The 25,482-nt window shown below is 46.3% G+C and overlaps 1 protein-coding gene across 1 annotated transcript in view; it reads left to right on the forward strand.

The window, feature by feature from the left end:
- The window catches only part of LOC107118597 (ankyrin-3), a gene marked incomplete at its 3' end in the record, with an annotated part of 148,019 nt that overhangs the window by 64,326 nt on the left and 58,211 nt on the right, over positions 1-25,482 (forward strand). Inside the window, exons 10-14 of the mRNA XM_015420959.1 lie at positions 5,866-6,063; positions 9,342-9,440; positions 14,148-14,246; positions 18,530-18,628; positions 24,534-24,737. Coding sequence (XP_015276445.1) covers positions 5,866-6,063; positions 9,342-9,440; positions 14,148-14,246; positions 18,530-18,628; positions 24,534-24,737 — 699 coding nt within the window. The remainder of the gene's footprint in view (positions 1-5,865; positions 6,064-9,341; positions 9,441-14,147; positions 14,247-18,529; positions 18,629-24,533; positions 24,738-25,482) is intronic.

Consider the following 25,482-nt stretch of genomic DNA (forward strand, 5'->3'; position numbering starts at 1 on the left):
TCATAGAATAAATCTCTCTCCACACAGAAAACCAGGTGTCGGGGGAAGGGTTCTAGCTCAGCATTTTCCTGACATACTATTTTTTTTATTATTGGAATGTAACAGAAGGACTTAAGTCATTTGCATTTCCTGCTGGCCAGACATTGTCCTTTGCTGAATAATGGGCGCTTAGCTACATGTACAGCTCAAGACAGGAAACTGATGCTGGAGCTGCCCTGTCAAGCTGAGGAATTTCAGACAGATGATATAATCCGGAAGAGGAACGGTTCCCAAACGGTTTCTGGTCTGTCATTTCAGACAGAACCGTTTTAGAACCGGTTCCCTACCGGAATATATTTGTAATTTCACATACAAACACTTCTGTCCTGTCTAGGAAACGGGGCTGAAGCGTTTTACCTGTCAACCGCTTCCAAGTAGTCTTCAGTTTCCTCTCCTGGTTCCAATGCGCTTTCCCCCGCAGTTTTTCGCCCGCGCGGGCGATCTCCGGCTTTTTTTTCTTCAAACCGTTTGCGTTATAGCATTATAGCGCTATAAATAGAGTTTTGTAGGCAGTGCTCTTAAAATGTTCGCTTTATAGTGCTATAGCACTATAACACTATAATGGAACAGCAGTATATCAACCCCATTGGAATGCCTTGAATGTTTTGTTATAGTGCTATAGCGCTATAAAGCGAACATTTTTTTTAAAAGGTGGAGATCGCCCGCGCCAGCGAAAAATGGCGGGGGAAAAGCGGGGCAGTCTGAAATGGCAAACCGCTTCAGATCCAGCTCTTTACCGGAAGGGGAAAGCCATGTGTGAAATGGCAGCCCTATACCGGTTTACTCCATGATGGATCAAAAACAGCTTCAAAACGGGTTAAAAAGGGTAATGTGAAATTCCTCGCTGTGTGTCCTCTTCCCCTGTCTTTCTTCCCCTCTATTTTATGCACCCAGGTAGTGTGTTGTTGGCCTAGACCTGGATGTCCCAAACTAAGCAAGGTTGGCCCTGGCTAGTACTTAGATGGGAGACCACCAAGGACGTCCGCCACCACCAATGGCAAACCACCTCTGTTCATCTCTTACCTTGAAAACCTACAGAGTTGTCTTGTCATAAGTCAGCATGTGACTTGACGGCACTTTACACACAGAGAGTTTTGTTGATCTTCAGAAATGATTGCCTGCACCTAACCAAAAGTCTCTTCAAGCTTTCTAATTTTTACAGTTTTTAACACCTGTGTCTTGAGATTATTTATATTTCCCTGCTGAGAGACCAGATTCGGGATTTGTCCCTGTGCACCTCACCTTTTTATTCTTGTTCCTCTCTTTTCTGCATATTTATTGGCAAGACGTTTCAGGACTCTTTACCTGTAACAGCAAATCTGAATTGCTTGATGCACACCGTATGGTCATCTGCTGTGGTACGCCATGTTTGCCATTCAGAAGCACAGACAGAAGAATAAATTAATGGGCATCATTGCTTTGCATCCCGGACCTGGTTGGCTCGCACAATTAAGCTGCCACTTTTCCCATGGATTTGCTAACAGACAACATTTGCAAACTTGCTAGCTGTTCGGTACACCTCTGTTCAGCGTGTACATTTTGGTCTCCAGAGCAGAAAACGGTGGATATGCATGGCATCCTTGTATATCTCTGTAGAATAATAGACTCCCACACCGTCATTCCAAAGGGAATGGCTTGCATACCGTGTTTCCCCGAAAATAAGACACTCTTATATTTATTTTTTCTCAAGAAGACACACTAGGGCTTATACCACAAATGAATAGAAATCCTGCTAGGGCTTATTTTTTGGGTAGGTCTTATTTTTCGGGAAACAGGGTACCTCTTAGGACATGGATCTTAAGTCACTGGTTCTCTCAAAAGTAACGCAGGAAGCAACACTGAATTCTCATGGTGCTGTGTTAGCAAAGTTTGCAACTACAAATCACTGGCAAGAGGAAGTAAATTTGGCTTTGTTTAAATCTGTGTGAGCCCTCTGGGTTCTCAAAGGGTAATCTCAAAACTTGGCTTTTAGAGTTCTCTCTTTTCTTGTGTCCCCCCCTCCTCCCCCCCAAATGACAGCAGCTTGGCTGACAGTGATTTTGGAAAAGACAACCATGCATGAAGAGGAATCTGAGACATTCTCGTTAACTTCCTTATTGCAGCATCAGCCTTTCCTTTCCCACATGAAATACAGTCTCAGTTATTTCACCTGAGAGCTGGTTTGTTCTCCTTCATCTTCACGGCAGATCTGGTTCACATCCTTTGCTTCACCTTGAAGTCCGATCTAATCGTGGTCACATGGGGGCACCACATGTAATACAGAACTGCTTCTGCTTCTCTCTTGTTTCAGAATTAAAGCCACATTTCAGTCACTTTGTTTTATTGGCGTCACCATGCTTAGTACTGTAGCAGCATCTGTGTGAGTGAATGCCAGCTTAGAAGGCAAGATGGGATGAATTAAAATTGAAAGTGTAAAGGTTTGGGTTCTCCCCACGCCAACTAGAGTTCTGCAAGTTGGCAACAAACCTAGGCTGGCCACTGTAACTGAATGATACACATGTTTGTACGATATCCATACTGGCAAATGCCTGTTTGTCACATTCCCCCTTTTTGTAGGCAATGCTCTTAAAACATCTTGCGTGTACTCCAAAAAAAAACTTTAGTGGATGGAGAGACCCTGTTTCTCTCTCTCTCTCTCTGCGTGTGTTTGATGAGGTGTGCTGCATCTTTGCATTCATAGGTTAGAAACAGACAGAAAGAAAACATAGAGTAATACAGTCCAGCCAGAGTAAACCAGAGGTGTTTGAGTGTTCTTCTGTACTGGGAAACTGGTTATCTCTAAAACTTGTGTGTCATGTGATGAGGTGGGGTTAAGTAAGGTATGCTGACATATGCTTGAATTTGATTTTGATATAAAAAATGAATATTTAGGAGGCTTTCCCCCCTTCTTTTTATCTTTTTCAGAGGTGGTGCATGGGTGCACATATGCTTGCATAAGAACCATATAAAAATGCAGCAAAATCCAACCAAGTAAAGAATGTAAATAGAGTGTGTTTGTGAATAATTCCAATTATATAGGACTTGGCTGAGTCTCATATCTGACCATTTGTTTGCATTAGCCCTGAACTACTAAGTAGTAACAAAATGCATGGAAAGATAGCTAGGGGGCAGGGCTATTTCTGGGCCGGAACGCACAGGAACGGCGTTCTGGCTGGCTTCAGAGTTGGCCATGCCCACTATAGCCAAAACCTTTGCATGTGTGGCTACAGAGGGAAGGCCTGGAGAGCGACCCCCCCAGCGACTCCAAGGCAGGTGGGCCAGGGGGAGCTGGAAGGATCGGGGAGGCATTTAAATGCCTCGCTGTGCCTTCCCTGGCCTGTCCAAGGGCTGGCTTGCCCAGGCTCCCCACAGCTGCAGGGTGCCCGGGCAAGCCAAGGGAAGGCATGGGCCTGTGGCCTAATATGCTAATGAGCTGTGCTGTCAGGGGTGTGACCTAATATGCTAATGAGTTTCTGATGTTGGGTGTGGCCTTTTATGCTGATGAGTTCCTGCTGGGCTTTTTCTACACAAAAAAAAGCCCTGGCTAGGGGTAATATTTTAACCGCTGCAAAACTGCACCTCCCAGTCCCAGCCTGGAAAGGCAGTCCAGAGGGATGCTATGATTGATGGTATCAAAAGCTCGGAGAATCAACAGAGTTCCATTCCCATTGTCCATCTCCCTGCACATGTGATCCACCAGGGCAAATGTGGTGGTTTCAGTCCCATAACCAGGCCTGAAACCAGACTGGACCATAAGAACATAAGAAGAGCCCTGCTGGATCAAAGCAGGTGGCATCCATCTAGACCAGCATCTTGTCTCACACAGTGGCCAACCAGTTCTTCTGGAGGGCCAACAACAGGGCATGGAGGCCGAGATCTTCCCCTAGTGTTGCCTCCTTGCACTAGGATTCAGAGGTTGACTGCCTCTGAATGTGCAGGTTCCCATTAGTCTCCATGGCTAGTAGCCACTTACAGACTTATCCTCCATGAATCTATCTAATCCCCTTTTATAGCTGTCTATGCCTGTGGCCATCACTACATCCTCTGCAAAGGATTCCCCATTTTAATCACTTTCTGTGTAAAGAAGTATTTCCTTTTGTCCATCTTGAATCTACTGCCCATTCGCATCATTGGCTATCCTCGAGTTCTAGTATTTTGGGAGAGGGGGGAAAATTATCTTTGTCAACTCTCAATTTGATAAGCCTTTATCATGTTCCCCCCTAGTCGTCTCTTTTCTATTAAAACATTGGAAAGGATCCAGACAGTCCCCTTCATCCAGGAAGGCTTGAAATTGTCCAGCCATAACCGGTTGAATAGCCTTTCTCAAGAATGGAACATTTGAGACTGGTTGGTGGTTATTGAAAGCTTCTGCGTCCAAGGTGGACTTCTTTAGTAGTGGACCCTCCATCAAGGCTGGGGTGACCACCTTCTCTCTCTCGAGGTGGCATTAACTATTAGAACAATCCTAGTTAGCACCAATGTAGGCACAATGCTACGCCATGGAAGAGAAAGGGTGCGTTCAGACGGGGCGTTTCAGCCGGCATAAACTGTACCGGTTGGAACCGGTGCAGTTTATGCCAGCTGAAACGCGATCACACTCACCTCCTGACTGCGCAGCACATTGCAATACGCCTGTCCACACACAGCGGGCGTCGGCGGTTTGTTTGTGTTTTTTTTTAACTTAATTTGCGCATGCGCATAGGCAGCCATCCACAGAATGGCGATCTTCGCGCATGCGCAAAAAACCCTGTCTTACATTTAAACTTTAAAGGTAAGGACTTACCTTTAAAGTTTAAAGAGCAAAGTAGCCTCCCTGAGGTCCCAGACGCCTCCGAAACGCTAAACTAAGGCCCTTTTCTTTTTGTTTTTTTAAACAAACGCCAGGGCGAAGCTTCGCCCAAGCGCATATCGCCGACCTCTAAAAAAAATGGCGGGCGAAAATCGGAAGCCTCAGGCTTCCGGACGGAAGGGGCTCTGCAACGTTGGAGAGCGATCAGACGGGGGTAAAGCGATTACAACCGTTGTACTCAGGATACCACCACTTGGGGACCTAGTGGCAGAATACAATGGTGTAAATCTCTTTGCAGCGGTTAGGGATGGGAGGCAGATGTTCGCCGTGTGGACGCCGGTAAGTACACCGATTCCAACCGGCACCTATTCCGTTGCAAATGTCCCGTCTGAACGCACCCAAAGAGTTCTAGAGACCATGGTCAGGAGATTGACAGAGCCATCCTGTCTTCAATTGACTTTTTTTTTTTTTGCTATCAAATCACAGCTGATTTATGGCAACCCTGTGGAATTTTCAAGGCAAGAGACATTCAGAGGTGGTTGGCCATTACCTGCCTCTTGAGCCATGTGAGCCTGGACTGCCTTGGTGGTGGTCTCCCATCCAAGTACTAACCAGGGCTGACCCTGCTTAGCTTCTGAGATCTGATGAGATCGGGTCAGGCTGGGCCATCCAGGTCAGGGCTCAATGGATTTAGAAGGGTATCGTTCTGCTCCGGATTGCACCGTGGGATTGTTAAGACTGTACATTTGACTGTGCACTGTTAAAGGAGTCGGGGCTTCTGGCTCAGTTCTGCCTGTAAACACCAGGTGTTTTTGAACTGCCACTTTCCCTCAGGCCACTTTCGAGTTCCCACGGAAGCTTTGCTTGAAGAAGATGTGAATAATGCCTGATTCAAAAGGTTGTGCTAAGCATTGTTCTCATTTTATGTTCCCCCCTATAAATCACGGAAAGCTCATAAAGCTAGGTAACAATGACGGGTTTTCCATCCCAAGCGGCACAGTTTCTTCCCATGCCCCATCTTACGCCACCCTCTTTTCCTTTTCCCCTCGGCTCTTCAGAACGGCCTGTCTCCGTTGCACATGGCGACGCAGGGGGACCACCTCAACTGCGTCCAGCTTCTGATCGAGCACAACGTGCCGGTGGACGACGTCACCAACGACTACCTAACAGCACTGCACGTCGCGGCTCACTGTGGCCATTACAAAGTTGCAAAGGTTCTGTTGGACAAGAAAGCCAACCCTAATGCCAAAGCACTGGTGAGTCTGCACAGAAGGGCTGCCGTTTGCCGTCGGCAAAAGCTCCCAGTGCCTCCTTGAGAATCCGGGAGGGGAGAGGCTATCGGGACTGCTCCTCATTGGCCTTCAGAAAAGAGGCTTTGGCATGCCGTTCTCATTAGCAAGTTTCTGGAGTTTCCCGTACCATCAGGGTATGTCAAGCCATGTCTGAGTCAGGGTATGTCAAGCCATGTCTGAGTCAGGGTATGTCAAGCCATGTCTGAGTCAGGGTATGTCAAGCCATGTCTGAGTCGCATGGAAGAAAAGGATTTGTGCCAGTTGGTCAGCCAATACTAGTATCTAGTAAAGTGGATCTGATTTTTTTTTGGAAAGGCTTGTTGTTGATTGGTGGGAAAAGGGTAAATATGGCCTTAACTCTGCAACAGAGAATTAAGACTCTCTGTGTTTGGGAAAAAGACATGAAATGGTGGCTTTTCAAATGTGAAGGGGGGAATGTTTGGGCCGAAGACTTCTGACGTTTGCAAAGCAAGAATTAAATTGTGAGGGGGCGGGGACACAAGCTTGTGCATGAATGAGAAAAATATCGATCTAGTGACTTCTGCCAAAGAAAAAGAACAAACTTTCCTTTTTTGCAAGCCTTGCCTTTGAGGAGGTAATGGGAAGGGGATTAGTTTTTATTCTACATAACAGATTGTGTGTGAATCCGTAGTGAACCCTTCCAAATGGAGTGTTTTGTTTAGCCTTTCTTTCCTTCGTTGCATTAGCCGCCTGCTTGGGTGGGTTGGAAATTTAGGGTACTGGTTTTTCTAGGGTTTGTGCATATGCAAAGTTCTATTTTATCAGTCTCAACTCTCAAACTGATATTGGGTTTTTTTTAAATCACATACAACTGGACTGCTCCAGCATGCTTTGGGAAGCTGTAAATTTTCTCATCTCCTGATCCAACATCTAGGATTATCTGCCTTGGATCCTGGGACATGCATGCCATACTATCTGCATGCTGATCCTGACTCCCTGAGTACAGTCCAAAGCTGTTAGTAGGAGACTCAAGACTGCCCTGTTTGTCCCAAAGCTGTTACGTAGTAGGAGACTCAAGACTGCCCTGTTTGTGCACACTTATCTGAGCACAAGTGGCACTTACTTCTGAGTAAAAAGGTGTTGCCATAGATCTAGAGGTACCTAGCATGGATGATACCTTCCAAATCTGTGTAACCTCACCCCCAACAAAAAGTTACACATTGTATTATATCATTTGTTTAAAAGACCGTTTTAATAGCTTCGTAGTTCCTTATAGGAGCTGCGGTGGCTCAAGTGGTTAAGACGCTGAACTGCAGGCTGTGGAAGATCAGTAGTTCAGCAGTTCGAGACCCGGGTGCCGCGTGACGGAGTGAGCTCCCGTCTCTGGCCCCAGCTCCTGCCAACCTAGCAGTTCAAAAGCAAGAAATTACAAGTAGATAAATAGGGACCACTTCAGTGGGAAGGGAACAGCGTTCCGTGCGCCTTGGTGTTTAGTCATGTCGGCCACATGACCACGGAAACGTCTTCGGACAGCGCTGGCTCTTCGGCTTTGAAACGGAGATGAGCACCGCAACCCTAGAGTCGGACTCGACTGGCTTTCAAGCAAGGAAACCCTTACCTTTAGTTCCTTATATTCCTGCAGCAAAATTTAAGGTGTGTTGTGTTTCATGCCCAGGTTGGCTGCCCAAACTCTTGAGATGGGTAGTGTGCTTTTACACCAAGTTATCTGCACACTGAGCTTATGTCTCTGAGTAGTGGCCAGAGCTGCTAGTAGGAGACTCAAGGCTTTTAGTTCCCGTTTTAGAAACGTTGCAGCGGGAGGTGGTGAGGACGCAGAGAAGGAGGGGAATGGCACTGAACTGGCGGCACAATGTCACTTCTGCCAAATTAGGGTTGCCAACCCCCCCGGTTTTCCTGGGGTTCCCCGTTTTGGGGGGTCTACCTGCTGCCGGCCAGATGGCCGGCGGGGGAACCCCCGCCCTCAACACCCACAGCCACCCATCTCTCTCCCTTTAAGTGTGTGGAACCCGTGTTTCCTACGCAAGCTTGCAGGGAAATGCCAGCTTCGAGCTCTTAAAAGGGAAATGCGGCTGCTCTTAAAGGGGAAACGCCGGCTCCTGCATTTAAAAGGGAAACGCTGGCTCCTTTAAGTGCAGGGAACTGCCGTTTCTGGAGATCCGGCGCACGGGCGGGGGGGGCGGCGGACGTCCCCAACCTGATGTCATCATGTCGGGGATGCCCCGCCCCCTCCAGGAACGCCCCCAAAGTCCCCCGCTGGGGGTGGAAGATGGACTTGGCAACCCTACGCCAAATACTGGAAGTGACATCGCTTCACTGGCGTACCATTGAGGTGACACTCTAGGATTTGGTTTTACCATAGAGTTTTGCCCAAATCCTAGAGCGCCGTCATGCCGCATCAACAACAGGGCAGTGATGTGATGTCACTTCCAGGTATTTGCCACCAGAACAGTGCCATTAAAAAATCTCCCTCCCGTGGCCCTCAGCATGCTGTTGGGCAACAAACAGGGAGAGCAAGACGTCTCCCTGAATGTTGCTAAAGTGAAACTCGAAGGGAACGGGGGCGGGGATCTGTTTCACGGGCAACCTCCGGACATTTCAAGGGAAGTGAAAATAGCTGCAAGAAGCCTAGTCAAACTTCTCGGGGTCTGGTTCCATTTGCTGAGACTTCGGAACTCTTTTTCTCTCTCCTCCTGATCCGTACCTTGAATAATAATAGTAGAAAAGAAATTAAAGAAATCCACTAAGAAGAGGCAACGAATGGAACTACCTGTTTTGACTCAGCTCGAAGAGGCAGTGGCCCTGATCATGTTTTACGAAAGCGTATGGTACTTCATTCTTCCTGTGAGTCAGGTAGCTAATCTCCATCAGATCAGAGGCCCAATTCTGCCAGCTGTTTTTAAAACAAGCACACAATGCTGCTTTGATATGTATACAGGTTGGCATCAACATCCAAGAAAATGCTGTGAGCAGATCTTTGATGTTCAGGACAGTTTGTTTTCTTGCTTCTTTCCAACATTTCACTTGCAACGAAATGGCAGCTTAGCCGTTTGCTGTTACTTGATGGGTGCAAATGCCCTTTTTTCCTTCAGTGTACTGCTTATCATTAACGTTCCATCCAGCAAAGCTGAACTAGAATAAAAGTTAGGTGCTGTGGAATAGTTTTAGGAGACAGCAGGCGGCAGGGAAGATAGTTTGGAGTAGTTGCGTCTCGCCATTCATGCTTATCAAAGGTCCTTGAAAGCCCTTTCTGAATTTTGCAGAACGGTTTCACACCTCTCCACATTGCCTGCAAAAAGAACAGAATTAAAGTTATGGAACTTCTGTTGAAGCACGGGGCATCGATTCAAGCTGTCACTGAGGTAAGGTGCATTGATTGCGCACACTGTTATGTTTTCAGTAAATAAACACTGGGAGCACTGGGAGGTGGGGATGCTAAAGAGAAGCTGGGCAGCCTTTTCCATTGCTTGTTAACTTTTCCTTATGCCAGTGGTTGTCAAAGTTTCTGCTTTCAGAGATCCTTTACTCTTGCCTGCCTGTTGCAGATAGTGGACTGTGTTATGAGTCACGGAACCATATTGTCTGCTGTTAGGTTCTAGTAGAGTCACAGGACCATATTGGCTGCTGTTAGGTTCATCAAGAAGAGGGACTGTGGCTCAGTGGTAGAGCATCCACTTGGCATGCAGAAGGTCTCAGGTTCAATCCCCGACATTCTCCACCTAAAAGGATCATGATGTAGAAGACTTGGACCAGAGAGTCGCTGGCCAGTAGGGGTGTGCAAGAATTTTTTTTTTGTATTATTCAGATTTGGATATATTGGAGCCGAATAATATTGGTATTCCTGAATATTCCCAAATACCGATATTGGCACTGTATTCAGATTCAAGAAATATTCAGGAATCCCGAATATATTCATCTCCATTATACCCTATGGGCCATTATAGTCAGTGGCACAATCTCATAGGGTATATTCAGTGGGTTGGGCGGGGGAGGGGTTTTAGGTAGGGGCACCAAATTTGCAGTGTTGCTGTTGGAGCCTCTCCCCAAAAGAACCCCCAAGATGATTGAGAGGTGATATGATAACCATCTTCAAGTACCGTCATATAGAGGATGATGTTGTTTTCTGTTGCCCAGATGGTTAGTCCAGAACCAAAGGGTTGAAATTAAATCAAAAGAATTTTTGGCTGAACATTAGGAAGAACTTCCTCAGTGGAACAGACGTCCTCCTCAGGAAGTGGTGGGCTCTCCTTCTTTGGCTAGATGGCCATCTGACAGCAATGCTGATTCTTTGAACTTAGACAGGTCATGAGGGGGCGGGCAGGAAGGGTTGAATCAGTGCTGAGATATTGTGGCCCTTTCTTATACACCCAGAAAAATGCTGATCACCACTTTGGGGTTAGGAAGCAATTTTCTCTAGGTCAATTTGGCCAGGGATCCTGGAGGTTTTTTCTTTGCCCTCTTCTGGGTATAGCGCTGGGGTCACTGGGTGTGGAGGGGGGGAGGTATTTGTGAATTCTCTGCATTGTGCAGGGGGTTGGACTAGAATGATCCTGGTGGTCCCTTCCAACTCTATGATTCTAAAAAGATTGGACCAGGGGGTCCAATTCTATGGGCACCCAAAGAGGGTGTGCCCATCTTCCATTGTTTCCAGTGGTGGGGGGAAAGTTAGCAAGGTAGGCAAGCCCAGCAGTCAGATTCTCCTAGAGACTCTCTGCAGTGGAAAGTGAAGTGTGGGGAGGGGGCATGTTTTCAAGGTCAGCAGCAGAATTAGTGCAGTGTCCCCAGCAGAAATAGTGACACTGTGATAGTCCTGCCAACCCACAGGACGAAGGTCAAATCTGAGAATATCTGAATTACAACCTGGGGGAGGGGCATTTTTGCAGTTACAGAAGAACCAGTGCAATGTACTAGTGCCCAGCAGCAGAAGCCAGTTAACCTACTAGTGACCAGCAGCACAATACACAACCTACGAGTGCCCAGCAGCCGAACCCACTGCCGTCATGGCTAAAACCAGCTCAATGAGACTGAGGTCAAGCATTACAGAATCACACTGCAAGTTATACCTCAAACCCCCTCCCCGCCAGACCACTGATTATACACTAAGAGATTTGCCATTGACTGTAATGGTCCCATAGAGTGTAATGGAGCCAAATAATAGCTGAATAAAGCCGAATAGTATTTGGAAATCTCTATTCGTCTACCGAAGAGATGCTCTGTTTTGGTACTCAGCTGAATGAATACCCAAATAATACTGATAAGGTGTTATTTGGGTATTTATTTGGGTCAGTATATACTGAATGCATGCCCCTAGCTGCCAGTATTAGGAGACAATACTGACCTGGATGGACCTGTGGTCTGATTCACTATAAGACAGCTTCATTTGTGTTCATCATCACCCTGGGCGAACAGATGGTGTTCTCTAGAACAAACACTGTGCCTCCTTTGCAGCTGTGCATTGTAAGGGAGGCGGTGGGAAAACCATATTTCGGGGGGAACCTGTCAAACATTACTGGTCTTACTGCAGAAGTCCCAGCAAGGTCCTGAGAAAGCCAAGGTTCCCTGGAATACAGTTTGAAAGCCACAGTCATGAGACCTCTTTGCAGTTGGACCAAGAGTAGTATTGACCTACACGTGTTGTCTTAAGGCATCTCCAGTGTCCCAGAAAATACAGCACCTTCTTTCACACTATAGCTACAAAGTGTGCCTTGTTTTTTAAAATGAGAGCAGATGTAATACTGAAAAAGCTCATACAAAATTACTCTGCTGTAACCTTCCATATGAAAAGACTGGCCTCATTCATACTAAATACTGGTTTCCGATCAGGGTGCACCAATGATGAGGGTTAAATAAGCAAGTGTGTTATGCTGTGGGTCACATTCCTACTAAGGTGGGAATAAATGTAATATTCATCATTTAAACATTACTCTCAGGGATTGTCATTATATTATCTGGCTTGGATTAAAGCATTTCTCTACAAAGTAAATGTTTTAAAATCTGAGGTAGGATCTACTCTACTTCGGCTTATCCAGGCAGATAAACATTATAGCTAATGGAATCCACTATTGGAAGAGAAAATGAAATGCCTAGGAATAACAAATGATATAATTGAGAATACAGAAAGTAAAGACATTATAAGACAAATTTTAAAATGTGCAAGGAAGTTGGATGCTACAAGTACGTCTAATCAAGGCACGCAAGATATGTTCAACACTCCATTTGGGAATTGCCCTCAGTTGACAGTCCCAAAACTAAGTAGAGCTTTTACTTTGGCAAGACTGCACGTTCTTCCCTCGGCAGTTTTGGAGGGCAGGTATAATAGGGTATCATACTCTAATAGAACATGCAAGTGCTCCTATGATAAAATCGAAACCATTAAAGATATGTTTATGGAGTGCCCTATATTCAGTGAGTTGAGAGCTAATATAGTCACCCCTTTACTTAAAGATACGAAATTGCTAAATGTGCGAGCCCTGGTGTCATGGCTGCTACCGAATACAAATGATCATGTCACCCTCTCAGTGGAAAAATTCATAAGTGCAATAATCAAATATAAGAGAAATAATACTGAGTAAGGTCTTTGTAAATATTTTTGGTCCTAATTTCTGCTTAAGGTGATAGCCATATAAGCAGAGACAGACAGAGAGACAGACAGATATAGATATTATCTGGTCTTTGTTTCCATAACGCTTTTTCAGCTTGTCCTCATTCTGGTTATGTTCCTAACTGTAAAATACTTTGGAAACAATTCTTCTTATGATGTGTCATTAAATTGAATAATGAATCCTAAATAAATAAAGTGCGACTAACATTTGCTACCATTAGGCCCCTGCCACACGGCAGAAAAAAACACGGCCAAAGTGCGGCTATTCAGAGCCGCACCAAAAAAGACACGCGGCGGCGGGATCACACAGATCCCCCGAGCCGCCGTGCCGTTGCTCCCCGGCACGATCAGATGCCGGGGAGGAAGCCACCGACGGGAGACCGAGGCAGCCAGCTGTGCATGTGTGTGCATGTGCAGTTCGGCTGGGAGCCTCGGATGCGCCGGCAGAAGGACGCGCCGGCAATCCCACGGCCGCACTTGCCACGGCCTTTCTGCTAAGTCCACCTCTGTAGGTGGTTTATTTTAACAGTGGAATTTCGGCCTGAAGTGCCGGATCGGGGACAGGTGTGCGCCGCTTCCCAGATGTTGCGGTGAGATCGCGCCCGTTTGCTGCGCCCCCGATCCGTCCCTCTCCCGGCCCAAAACCTTCCGTGTGACCGGGGCCTTAGAATAGCAAAGGTGAGGTCTTTATGCCGCTTCCTTCAGTTACTGGGATCGTTTGCTGGTTTGCCATGAGCTAACCAAGATGGGTGGGGTAGCAGACAGTGTAGCAAGAAACTTGGGAAGTCCAAGGTGTGCCAGTTAACTTTCGGGCATCGGTCATAAATTCTACCAGCTTTTCTAAGGCATTGCACTCATTTGAGCTACACTGAAGCCAGTGTATGCCCTACGTTAAGAAGTAAAATTCTGAGTTATCCTTACAAGGAAAGGATGAATTCTGCACCCTTTGCAAATCAGCATCTTGGTGGACATTTTGCATCATTCGTCCCACGTTTTCTGCTCACGTGGAGGGCCGAGGAGGCCTGCTGGGTAGAAATCCTATTTAGCCGAACTTTTATCACCTTGAGGCCTAGAAACCTGCTTTTTAAGAAAGAGGGAAGCAGAGATGCTCAGGAAGCTGGATTTTTATATTTGCATGAAAGTAGTCATTAGCTGTCTGCCTGACTGTCAGTCTGTCCAGCACCACTCCTGAGTTAACGACATTGCATGAAAGCATTAATTTGGAGGTTGTGCAGGACAGGGCTTGTCTGGCACTTAAGTCAGGAACAAAGCGGAAATCTCAGTTAAAGAAAACAGAATTAGCAAGCTTAGTTCCAAATCAGTGTGTTTACAGCCAGTAAATGCAGGGTTCAGAACCCCAAATTGTTAACAGTTTTCCTGAGTTAAGGTCTGATAGCCCAGCTTCACCGTCGCGTACTGCACCACCAGTTCAACCCCTATTCATTTCTCTTCTTTGTTTTTGTTTTAGTCGGGTCTGACACCGATCCATGTTGCTGCCTTCATGGGACATGTAAATATCGTTTCACAGCTGATGCACCATGGATCATCGCCCAATACAACCAATGTGGTAAGCACCAGTTTCAGCCTTGGCTCTCGGCAAGATAGAACCTCCAAGGATAACAGACCTGCGAGAGTCTCTCAATGCTGCCTGGAATGCCACTCATACTCACAGTGTCTGCATACTTGTTCTTTGTCAAAGGTCCTTTACCAGAAAGAGAGTGCAGCAGAAACTGGAGGCACCATTTCATTGCATAGGATACTCACAGTCCATGTTGGGGATGGGTAGTGGCTCAGTGGTAGGCATCTGCTTGGCATGCAGAAGGTCCCAGGTTCAATCCCTGACATCTCCAGTCAGATGGATCAGGTAGTAGGTGATATGAATGACCCCAACCTGAGACCCGGGAGACCTGCTGGCAGTCTGAGTAGTCAGTGCTGGACTTGATGGACCGATCGTCTGATTCAGTAGGAGGCAGCTTCGTGCATCCATGTGTCGAGCCCTCCTGAGCCACATTGCTAACATGTTCTTGCATAAGTTCTTCAAGGTAATAAACAGTATTTTTGCACTAAGAACATAAGAACATAAGAGATGCCAATGTTGGATCAGGCCAAAGGCCCATCCAGTCCAACACTCTGTATCACACAGTGGCCAGAAATACCAGTGCCATCAGGAGGTCCAGCAATGGGGCCAGGACACTAGGAGCCCTCCCACTTTTGACCCCCCCAAGCACCAAGAAGACAGAGCATCACTTGCCCCAGAGTCACTATCTATACCTTGCGGCTAATAGCCACTGATGGACCTCTGCTCCATATGCTTATCTAATTCCCTTTTGAAGCCGTCCATGCTTGTAGCCGCCACCACTTCCTGTGGCAGTGAATTCCAAGTGTTAATCACTCTTTGGGTGAAGAAGTACTTCCTCTTATCCGTTCTAACCTGACCGCTCAGCAATTTCATGGAGTGCCCACGAGTTCTTGTATTGTGAGAAAGGGTACCTCTTTCTCTACCTGCTCTTTCCCATGCATAATCTTATAATCCTCAATCATGTCACCCCTCAGTCGTCGTTTCTCCAAGCTAAAGAGCCCTAAGCGCCTTAACCTTTCCTCATAGGGAAAGTGTTCCAACCCCTTTATCATTCGAGTTGCCCTTTTCTGCACTTTTTCCAAAGCTATAATATCCTTTTTAAGGTGTGGTGACCAGAATTGCACACAGTAACCCAAATGAGGTCACACCATTGATTTATATAGGGGCATTATGATATTGCACTAGATATTTCTGAGAAGAAAGGGACCAGTCTCTCCCTGAGATACTTCCTACTGTCTTGGTGGTAGCCTGTAGTGACCACTAGAAAACTTGGGAAGCTGCCATCTGGACAAGCCCTGACATTTAGGATCAGTGTGCGCATATGTGCACACCCAGAGGTCCATCAGTGGCTATTGGCCACAGGGTATAGATAGAAACTCTCAGTCTGGGGCAAGTGATGCTCTGTATTCTTGGTGCTTGGGGGGGTTAACAGTATCCTGGCCCCACTGCTGGACCTCCTGATGGCACCTGGTCTTTTTGGCCACTGTGTGACCGAGTGTTGGACTGGATGGGCCATTGGCCTGATCCAACATTGGCTTCTCTTATGTTCTTATAGTGGTTAGAGTACTGGATGAGAGCTTGTGAGACCTGGGTTCAAATCCCAACTCTGCCATGAAACCTACTGGGTGACCTTGGGCCAGATACTCTCTCCCTCAGCCTAGCCAACCTCACGGAGTTATTGTGAAGAGAAAATGGAGAAGGAGAGGACCATGTGCGTTGCCCGGAGTTCCACGGTGGAAGCGTGGGATAGAAATGCACTAAATGTATAAATCGATGCTCCTAGCTTTTGCTTAATGACTGTTGCTTACGTTATTTAGTGCAATTGGTACTCCGGCTTATTATGCTGTCCACAGAAGCAATGCTGCCTCTAGCAGAGGGATGATCTAAATGCCATGCCGCCCACAGTGGAGCCAGAATATTTCCAAATGGTGGCACTGTGTGTGGGCAGCTATGGGCTGGCCCAATGCCATTGGGTCTGTTCCTGCAACACACAGAATGCCCAGACATTTTCAGTGTGATAGTTACCTGCAGTGGAGCATTGCCACGTAGAAGTTGGGGTGGGGGTGCGGGTGCTTGGATGCATTGCATTGGAGTCAGCCCAAAGAACTATGGAAGCATGAAGTAGGAGAGAATTTTGAAAGGGCAAGGGATTTAAGTGCCAATGAGGGAGCTTAAATGGGGGTGAACAAGGGGAGAGGGTGTTGGAAGTGTTGTAGGGGTGCTTCAGAAGAAGTCAGTTCTGCTCCAGTGAAAACTCACGCTCCGATAAAAATATTTTGTGTCTTGAAGGTGTGGCAGTTGGGTGTAGTGGTTCAGGGCGCGGACCCTAATCTGGGAGAACCAGGTTTTATTTCCCCACTCCTCCACATGCAGCTGCTGGCATGACCTTGGGTCAGTTGTAAGTCATTTCAGAGCTGTTCTCTCAAGGGCAGTTCTCGAGAGAGCTCTCTCAGCCCCACCAACAACACAGGGTGTCTGTTGTGGAGAGGGGAAGCGAAGGGGGTTGTAAGCCGCTCTGAGACTCCTTCGGGTAGTGAAGGGCGGGGTATAAATCCCATCTCTTCTTTCTTCTTCTTCTACTGCCCCCCCCCCCGGAATTGTAAACAACACACTCGCTCTCGTTTCGGTAGCTTTGTTCATGGGAGTGAACGTAGAAGTGAATTATGCCCTTGCCACTGTGGCAGGTGCCACTCCAGGCTTCGCTGCCACCAGGAGGTAGCTTCTTGTAAAGAACCTGGCAACAGTTGACCAGTCCAGCTGCAGGGGGCTAAGTCAGCAAGGTTTCCAGAAGGCCCTGCTGATCTTGCAGGCCCTTGTGCAGGCATCCTTCTCAGGGAGGTGGGGTTGGCGGCAGTTCCCTGATTAGCACAAACCCAGGGGTCATTTCCTGCAGGAGCGCACAGGAGCGGAGCTCCGGCAGTAAAGAGTCCAGGGGGCGGGCAAATGCAACTAGTTCCACCCCCTGCTCCCAGCAGCCCATGAGTGTGAAGCCAAAGTTTTCTGTCTTCTCCAGCTTGTGTTCAGAAGGCTGAAGAGTTTTTCAGTTAGCTTCCCTTCTCCTCCTACTTCCATTTTTACTGCAACTTGGATCCCCCCCCATGAGGAAGAGCTCATCAATTATTGCTCCTTGTATCTGAGTTTTGAGAGACAAGCATTTGATTCCTTGAGTGACGTAATCCCCAGGAGGCTGGGGTGGGGGGGTGGCTTTTCCCTGTCGAGGCAGGCCCTGTTGATGAGGCAGACAGATTGCAACAGATTGTCAGGACATATTGGTGGCGTCCACCGCGGTCATGCTAGATTGCTTCCCTTTACCCAGAGGCCTTCTGGACGGGTGTTTAAAAAAAAACACGGAGATGCATTTGCAGCAAACTGAAATAGCTGTGGTTCAGAACATACATGCGTACACAGAGAGAGAGACTGAGCAGTTTTCAACTACACTTTATCATCGACTGTTCCTTGTAATATTTGCCATAACGAGAGGCAGGCCTGGCCACTAAGTATCGCTTTGACCATTTTGCTCTATAAAACTATTTCAGGCTATAGATTCCTGTAGCCCTTTCTGAACGATAAGCAGGATCTCCTGCTGTTAAAAAGAAAATCCTTGAAATACAAAAGATCTAGAAAGCGGCTCCCCTTCTTGAAACCAAAGTTTTTCTACCCATTTCCTTGTTGGTGCAGCCTTTTTGATTCAGGCTGTGGAGTTCTCCAATTCAATAGTGCTTTTAATTCTTGTCGTCATTTGTTTGGTTAAATTCGATCTGCCCAGCTGAGTGCTTGCTGGTTGACAACCGATGCTAGGATCGTTAGAGCGCAGTTGAAGGGAATCAGATGAGGAATATATATATATATATATATATATTATATGCATGTTTGAAAAAAAAAAGCTTGGCATAATTACTAATGTTGATCAACTGTGGAAGGTCCTTTAATCTGACGTGTTAACAAAACAAATGGAGTGCCCAATTTTCAAATGGACGTTACTGTCTTCGATAAAGAATGGTAAACACTGATGTGCCTGAGTAGTTAGAAAGGAGATCAATACTGGAATAAATTACTTTCCGAGGTCCAGAGCTGGAGGTCAGATATTGACTGGATGTCGCGTTCTGTTTCCAGGCTGCACCTTAGAAATATTCACAGGGTGATTATTTCCATCCCAACTCGGGTGTGCAGCTTTTGTGATTATTGATACAACATGTCTTGTTGAACTGCTTGTTTCCAGGGGGCTGGGGAAAGTTGGCACCGTGACGTCTGACGACATTTTCTCTTTGTAGAGGGGAGAGACGGCCCTACACATGGCTGCAAGAGCTGGCCAGTCAGAGGTTGTCCGGTACTTAGTACAGAACGGAGCTCAGGTAGAAGCAAAAGCCAAGGTAAGTTTGTATTCGATTGGCATTGCAAGAGCCGTGCGTTGGGGAGAGGGGCCATGGCTCAGTGGTAGAACATCTGTTTTGCATACCGAAGATCCCAGGTTCTACCCTCTTCTCTTCTGTTAAAAGGATCAGGTTATAGGTCTTCATGTGAGACCCTGGAGTGCTTCTGTAAGTCAGAGTAGTAGACAATACAGACCCTCACTTTAGGATAAGTTTATGTGTTCATTTGTGTCCTTGCAGTGCTACAAAGAACCACACAGAGCCACCATTTGACCAGGAGACCTGATGGGATAGATAAACCACTTGCGTGTTGTTTTTTTAAAACACATTTTATTAGGATATAATAAACATAGTCAAATATAGATCACAAACGTTTATACCAATACATCCTACCCTCCTCCCTTCCCCCCCGTGCGGCTTCCCACAGTGCTCCAACCTCCTGCTCAGTTCTTAAATCTTCTTCATAGCCCCCTTTTATTTTCATTACACAAATCTATAGGTAACTTACCCTTCCCTATTTTGGTTTTACATCTTGTTCTATTTTTTAATATCTATTAACTTTCAATAATTGTCAAAGCTAAATAAACCATCCCTTACATCCCAATTCTTTTCCAAATAATCTTTAAAATCTTTCCAGTCTGTAAAAAAGTCATCTGCTTCCAAATTGTTAAGTTTCCTTGTCGATTTGTCCATTTCAACCATGAAAAGTAATTTCTTAATCCAGTCCCCAACTTCAGGCACTTTATCCTGTTTCCAACATTGAGCATAAGTCATTCTGGCCTTTGTAATCATGTACCACATCAATGGCCTTTTTGCCATATTGACTTCTTCCATTTTAAGTCCCAAAAGTAAAATTTCCGGTTCTTTCTTAAATTTACATTTCACAATTTTTTTCCATTTCAGCATGTATTTCAGTCCAAAATGTTTTTGCTTTCTCACAAGTCCACCACATATGATAAAACGAGCCCTCTACCTTTTTACACTTCCTATAAACCACTTGCGTTGACCTCAGCAGAACTACCATTACTTTACTGTTTGCTGACACCAGTGAGCTCTTAGCGAGCCATGTTTTCCTATTCTGGTCAGATGGGTCAGTAAACAGGGTACTTTGGCAAGACCCGATGTGGGAAACTAGGAGGAGGAGTCAACCAGTCCCAGGGAGCGAGTACCTAGCAAGAGGTTCTAGGTACCAAGTCAGAGTCACTCTCTGCAGGGGGACCTCAGACAGGTTACAGTGCCATAGACTCCACCCTCCAACCCAGCGAAAGCAGGTGTTGCTCCATAAATAGTCAGAGCTCAAGGGACCTCTGTGGCAGTAAAAACAAGCCCCACCCTATAGCTCAGACCTAACAGAAATTTAAAGAGATATCACCCCAACTGGAAGCCCTGTGTCACGGAGTGGTGTCCCTGTACAACTTCTGTCTTTTAAACATGAACATACTGAAAAGATGGGACCTTGGATGCTTAATGATTTGGAAAGGACATGAACTCCAGGCCTCCAAGGCAGAAGCAGTCATCAAATTGTCCTAAGATTTCTGTCCTTCAAAACTAAGTGTCAGGCAGCGTTCTTGAAAATGTGGGTGTCTGAGGCAGACTATTCATATGCACACATATTTATGAGCCCACTCTGGCTTGGAGTCAGTGCCCTAGCTATTCTGAGGAGTGGTTCATAATTGCTATGTATGCATTTGTATGTATTTTATTTTATTTGAGCCAGTTTGGTATAGTGGTTAAGTGTGCAGACTCTAATTTGGGAGAACCAGGTTTGATTTCCCACTCCTCTGCTTGCTGCTGCTGGATTACTTTGGGCAAGCCATAGTTCTATCAGAGCTGTTCTTGAAAGAGCTCTCTCAGCCCCACCTACCTCACAGGCTGTCTGTTGTGGGGAGAGGAAGGGAAAGGAGTTTGTAAGCCATTCTGAGACTCCGAGTGAAGGGTGGGGTAAAATTGAACCTCCTCTTCCTCTTCTTCTTCATCTTCTTCTTCTTTTTCTTCTTCTATTTATCCCACCTTTCTCACTGAGAATCCAGGTGGATTACATGGTGTACAGAAATGTATTCAAATAGCAAAAGATGCTTAATAAGCAATGCAATAGAAGAAGAAGAAGAAGAGGAGGAGGAGGAGGAGGAGGAGGAGATTGGATTTATACCCCGCCCTTCATTACCCAGAGGTGTCTCAGAGCGGCTTACAAACTCCTTTCCCTTCCCCTCCCCACAACAGACACCCTGTAAAGTAGGTGGGGCTGAGAGAGCTCTTGACAGAAACTGCTCTTTTTCAAGGACAGCTCTGACAGAACTATGGCTTGCCCAAGGTCATCCAGCCAGGTGCAAGTGGAGGAGTGGGGAATCAAACCCGGTTCTCCCAGATTAGAGTCCACGCATTTAACCACTACACCAAACTGGACAAGGATTACAAATATTAGAAACAATGCAAGAAAAGCAGACATAATCTGTCAAGCAATGCAGAAAATTAAATTACACAAGTAGAAAACAATGCAGAGTCCGGTTTATGGCGGCGCACTGAGCAGTCACACCTCCCGGACCTCCCAGGGATGAGGCTGCGCTCTGGCCGAAGGAGGGGATGCGCAGGATCGTCACCCCCCCCCGAGACCCCGGCTGAAGGGGCTCTGGCCATGGGACTCTCGAGGGGTTGCCTCTTCGCCAGCGCGATGCCGGGGAATTGAGGTGCCTCTCCGTCCCGAAGGTTCTTCGTGCTATGAGACCAAATGGAACCAAGCGACGCTGACCGGGGCAAGCGCAGGAGGTCGAGCGAAAGAAACAGAGCTTAAACGAGGTCTGAGGACCAACTATGAACGTGAGTTCAATCTAAGCATTTAAATAAAAGGAAAAGAAAGCTCCCCAAACCCCCCACGGAACAGAAAGTGAGGCGAGCGGGGGAGGGACGCCTCCCAAACGCACGTACTTAAAGGCGAATCGGAGGGGGGGAGCGGAAGAAAAAGCGAATAAAACTGTTAAGAAAGACTTACCAAGGCGAGTTCGAGCGTACAAGCACATATTCAGAGACTTTTAAAATATCGGTTAAAGTAAACAATCCACAAAGATGGCGGGGAAGAGGATGGAGAAAGAGAAACTTTTAAAAGCAAAAGGGACTGAGAGCCCAAGACCGAAAGCAACCAGCGAGCTGGCAAAGACATTGGCGGAATCCATGTGCCCTCTGCTGGACCAGATGAATAATCTCAAGCAGCAGCTGTCAACAATGAATCAATGTATCATCACCCAGCAAACACAATTGAGTGAGACACTTAAAATGATGAATCAAACAGCTGAGAAGGTGAAAGAAGCGGACGCCATTGCACAAAAGGGGAAGAAGAAAGTACAAAAGCTGGAAAAGAAGCAAACTTCTACAGAAGATCAGCTGCTTGCTGAGCGATATGGATGTGGCCTACAGGTAATATTCAGGATATATAAAGAAAAACAATCTGCCTGGGGAAATAGTGATAAGATTCTCGAAGAGATGCGTGAGGGATGCAATCTTGAAAGGGGCATCTGGAGCTCCTTTGAAAGTTGGAGATAATGCTATCAGAATCCTAAAAGACATTCCATTTGAAATAAGACAAAGGAGAAAGAAGTACAAAGATTTAATGCTTTTTCTCCAGACAAACGCAATTGGATACAGATGGCTAACACTAGAAGGCGTGATCTTCAAAATCAAGGATAAAAAGGAAAAGATTGACTCTGTTCAGAAAGCACGGACATTTTTGAGAGTCCAGATGGGAGAGCCAGAGGAGGAAGAAAAAGAAGGGATGGACAGTAAGTCCAATGGTGAGCTGGACTTGGGGTCTTCCGGAGAGGACGCTCTATCAGAGAAAGGGGCAGCTGCCCCTAAAAGTCCTTATAAACTGCGGAAGAGACTGGGCAAGGGGAAAGGAAGGCTGAAGGACTCTGAATTGTGCCTTTGAAAAATGTTTTTTTATATACTAGATGCTTAGGGGTCTTTTGGGTTAACAGTGATAGTTAAGATATGAAAAAGATAATACTATAGTTGAATCAGTTCATAATGGGATTACTGTGATTGAGAGATAACGTGTGCCAAGCTAACCTGATGATCTCCTCTCTTAGTTTTTTAGATAGTAGTGGGTATCTTTCTTTATCCCTTAATGTAGTCCCCTTCCCTATTTCTGTTGTAGTTTGTAGTCTTTATAAAAATGCAATAAAAAAATCCCCTCCAGGGGGCCAAAAAAAGGAAAAGAAAACAATGCAGTGAAAGAAGGATAATACATACACAGGTAATACATACTAGTTTCACAATCTGACATGACAAAGAAACATAACCGAGAATAAGCTATCCAGATAGGGTAGCAAATAGGATCACTTCGAAACATATCTCACGGAAGTTCTGGGGTATTACTAATACTAGGTCGAGGGCAGCCAAACTTGCTCAGCGTAAGAGCCACATAGAATAAACATCAGATGTTTGAGAGCCGCAAAACAAGAACAAATATTACACACTCGTTTTTATTAATATATGCAAAATTTTCTTTTTATTAACATGAAATGTGACTACCAAAAATAAAAACCAAAGGGGTCAAAACAGATATTGATAATGATACTTTATTCGTCCAATGATATTTATTTGTTTGCTAATTATATTTATCTGTCTAAGAGGGAAGAGAGGGAAGAAAGAGAGAGAGAAACAAAGAAAGCAAATAGATGGGAGCAGTATTCCCTCTAAGCTGAGTTAATGTGAGCTAGCTCACAGTTTTTTAGCCTCCGGCTCACACGTTTTTGTCTTAGCTCAGAAAGGGATGGCTCCGGAGCAAACTAACTGATGCCATAGCCAAATCGCTCACTCACAACTTTAATGCCAGTAGCTCACAAAGTAGAATTTTTGCTCACAAGACTCTGCAGCTTAGAGGGAGCATTGGATGGGAGGGAGGGAGGGAGAGAGGGAGGGAGGGATGGAAAACGGCCCTGCCGGGAGCTGCAAAATATGTGTGAAACAGCCGCATGTGGCTCCCGAGCCACAGTTTGGCCACCCCTCCGCTAGGTTATACATCCAAGGCTCACATCAGCCAGTGCCTCCAGATCTGAATAAAAATCTGAAATCAGGGGGGCGGTAGGGCCAGCCCCTGGGTGGCTAGCTTGACCCGCTCAGACGGCAGCACAGTGAGAGCCTCACAAGAGCTAGAAGTCTTGCAAGTGTGAGGGGAGGTGGGAGGAGCATGCAGAGGGTGTTGGTGGGTATTAAATCCAGGGCTAATTTTGGGCAGGAACGCACAGGAACGGAGTTCCGGCTGGCTCCCAAGTTGGCCACGCCCAGCAGGAACTCATTAGCATAATAGGCCACACCCAACAACAGAAATCCATTAGGATTGGCTTCATTAGGGGTGTGGCCTAACATGCAAAGGAGTTCCTGCTACAAAAAAAGCCCTGGGTGTTGACAACAAACAAGGTAAACAGAATAACAAGCAAAAGGTGGGTGTGGCTGGATGACCACACTTCTGGTAACATGGGGGTGCATCCTAATGAGCTGTGCTGGCAGGTGCGTGGCCTAATATGCTAATGAGTTTCTGGTGTTGGGTGTGGCCTATTATGCTAATGAGTTCCTGCTGGGCTTTTACTACAAAAAGAGCCCTGGTTAAATCTATAGCAGCTTTGGGCCCGGGTGGCTCCTGGCAACCAAAGGGAGGAGGCTGCCAGGTGGGAGGCGGGGGAAGCGTAGGGGCCTGCAGAGCCTCCTCTACCCCCAGACTGAGGCCTTCCCTCAGTGGGCCTGAAAGCAGGGTGGGCGGAGCCACTAATTCACACACACACACACCCAGTGTAATACAGAAGGGACACAACAGGTTGTTGCGATATCCAGGCATCCCGAGTGACTCCCATTCTAGAATGTTGCTAGAAACATATGCTCACAGTCTACGGCTCCTTTCTTCTTCACGTTTAAGGATGACCAAACGCCACTGCACATCTCTGCGCGACTGGGGAAAGCTGATATAGTCCAGCTGCTGTTGCAACAAGGAGCGTCTCCAAATGCTGCCACGACCTCAGGATATACACCGTTGCATCTCTCGGCACGAGAAGGACACGAAGATGTAGCATCTGTCCTCTTGGACCACGGTGCCTCCTTAAGTATAACAACCAAGGTGAGGGGATTTTAGGCTCAGCTGGTGGACTCTGTGTGAGTAAGCTTTGATAGGCATGATGGCATGGCCGGTCTATACCCAGGTATACAGAAAGCGTCCCTCCCACCCCGTGAATATGATCAAAACCAAGTGACAACTTGGAACTGTAGCCAAAAAGCTCTGCTTCATTAAAGATCTTCCAAGTAAGGATGAGAGAACTGACTCTGATTTAGTGTCAAAGAGATGACACTTGCCAAGGTCTTTGTATGGTTTTCCCTTTCAGTCTGTGACAATTCCACAGCTGTAAAGAAATTCTGAGCAGAATGAGGTGAGTAGAACAAAGCAGTGGAATTCTAGATTGTACCACTTCAGACTGGATGTTAAAAGGCTTCCCAACTATGTTAAATCAGCATATTGGGGCTATGCTTCTTTCTCTCTCTCTCTCTCTACTAGGATATCACTCTCTCTCTCTCTCTCTCTCTCTCTCTCTCTCCTAGGATATCATGCAGAGAACTTTTTTTCTATAGGGAAACACTGAGAAACATGACACACACACAACACCCCTCTCCTAGTCTGAATTGGTACGACCCTGGCTTCTACCATCTCATTTGGCATTATGCTTAGAATGGCTTTATGAATCCTAGGAAGAGAAATTGTTGGGGGAAAAGAAAGAAGAAGCTATATCCAATGATTATTATAGTCCTCAATAGATTGCTTCAGATACTGGGACTTTGGTACCAGAAGCCACTAGTGCTTCTTTTGCTCGGAAGAG

The sequence above is a fragment of the Gekko japonicus genome, unplaced genomic scaffold (assembly GCF_001447785.1).
Source record: "Gekko japonicus isolate JY-2015 unplaced genomic scaffold, Gekko_japonicus_V1.1 scaffold3188, whole genome shotgun sequence".
Lineage (NCBI taxonomy): Eukaryota > Metazoa > Chordata > Lepidosauria > Squamata > Gekkonidae > Gekko > Gekko japonicus.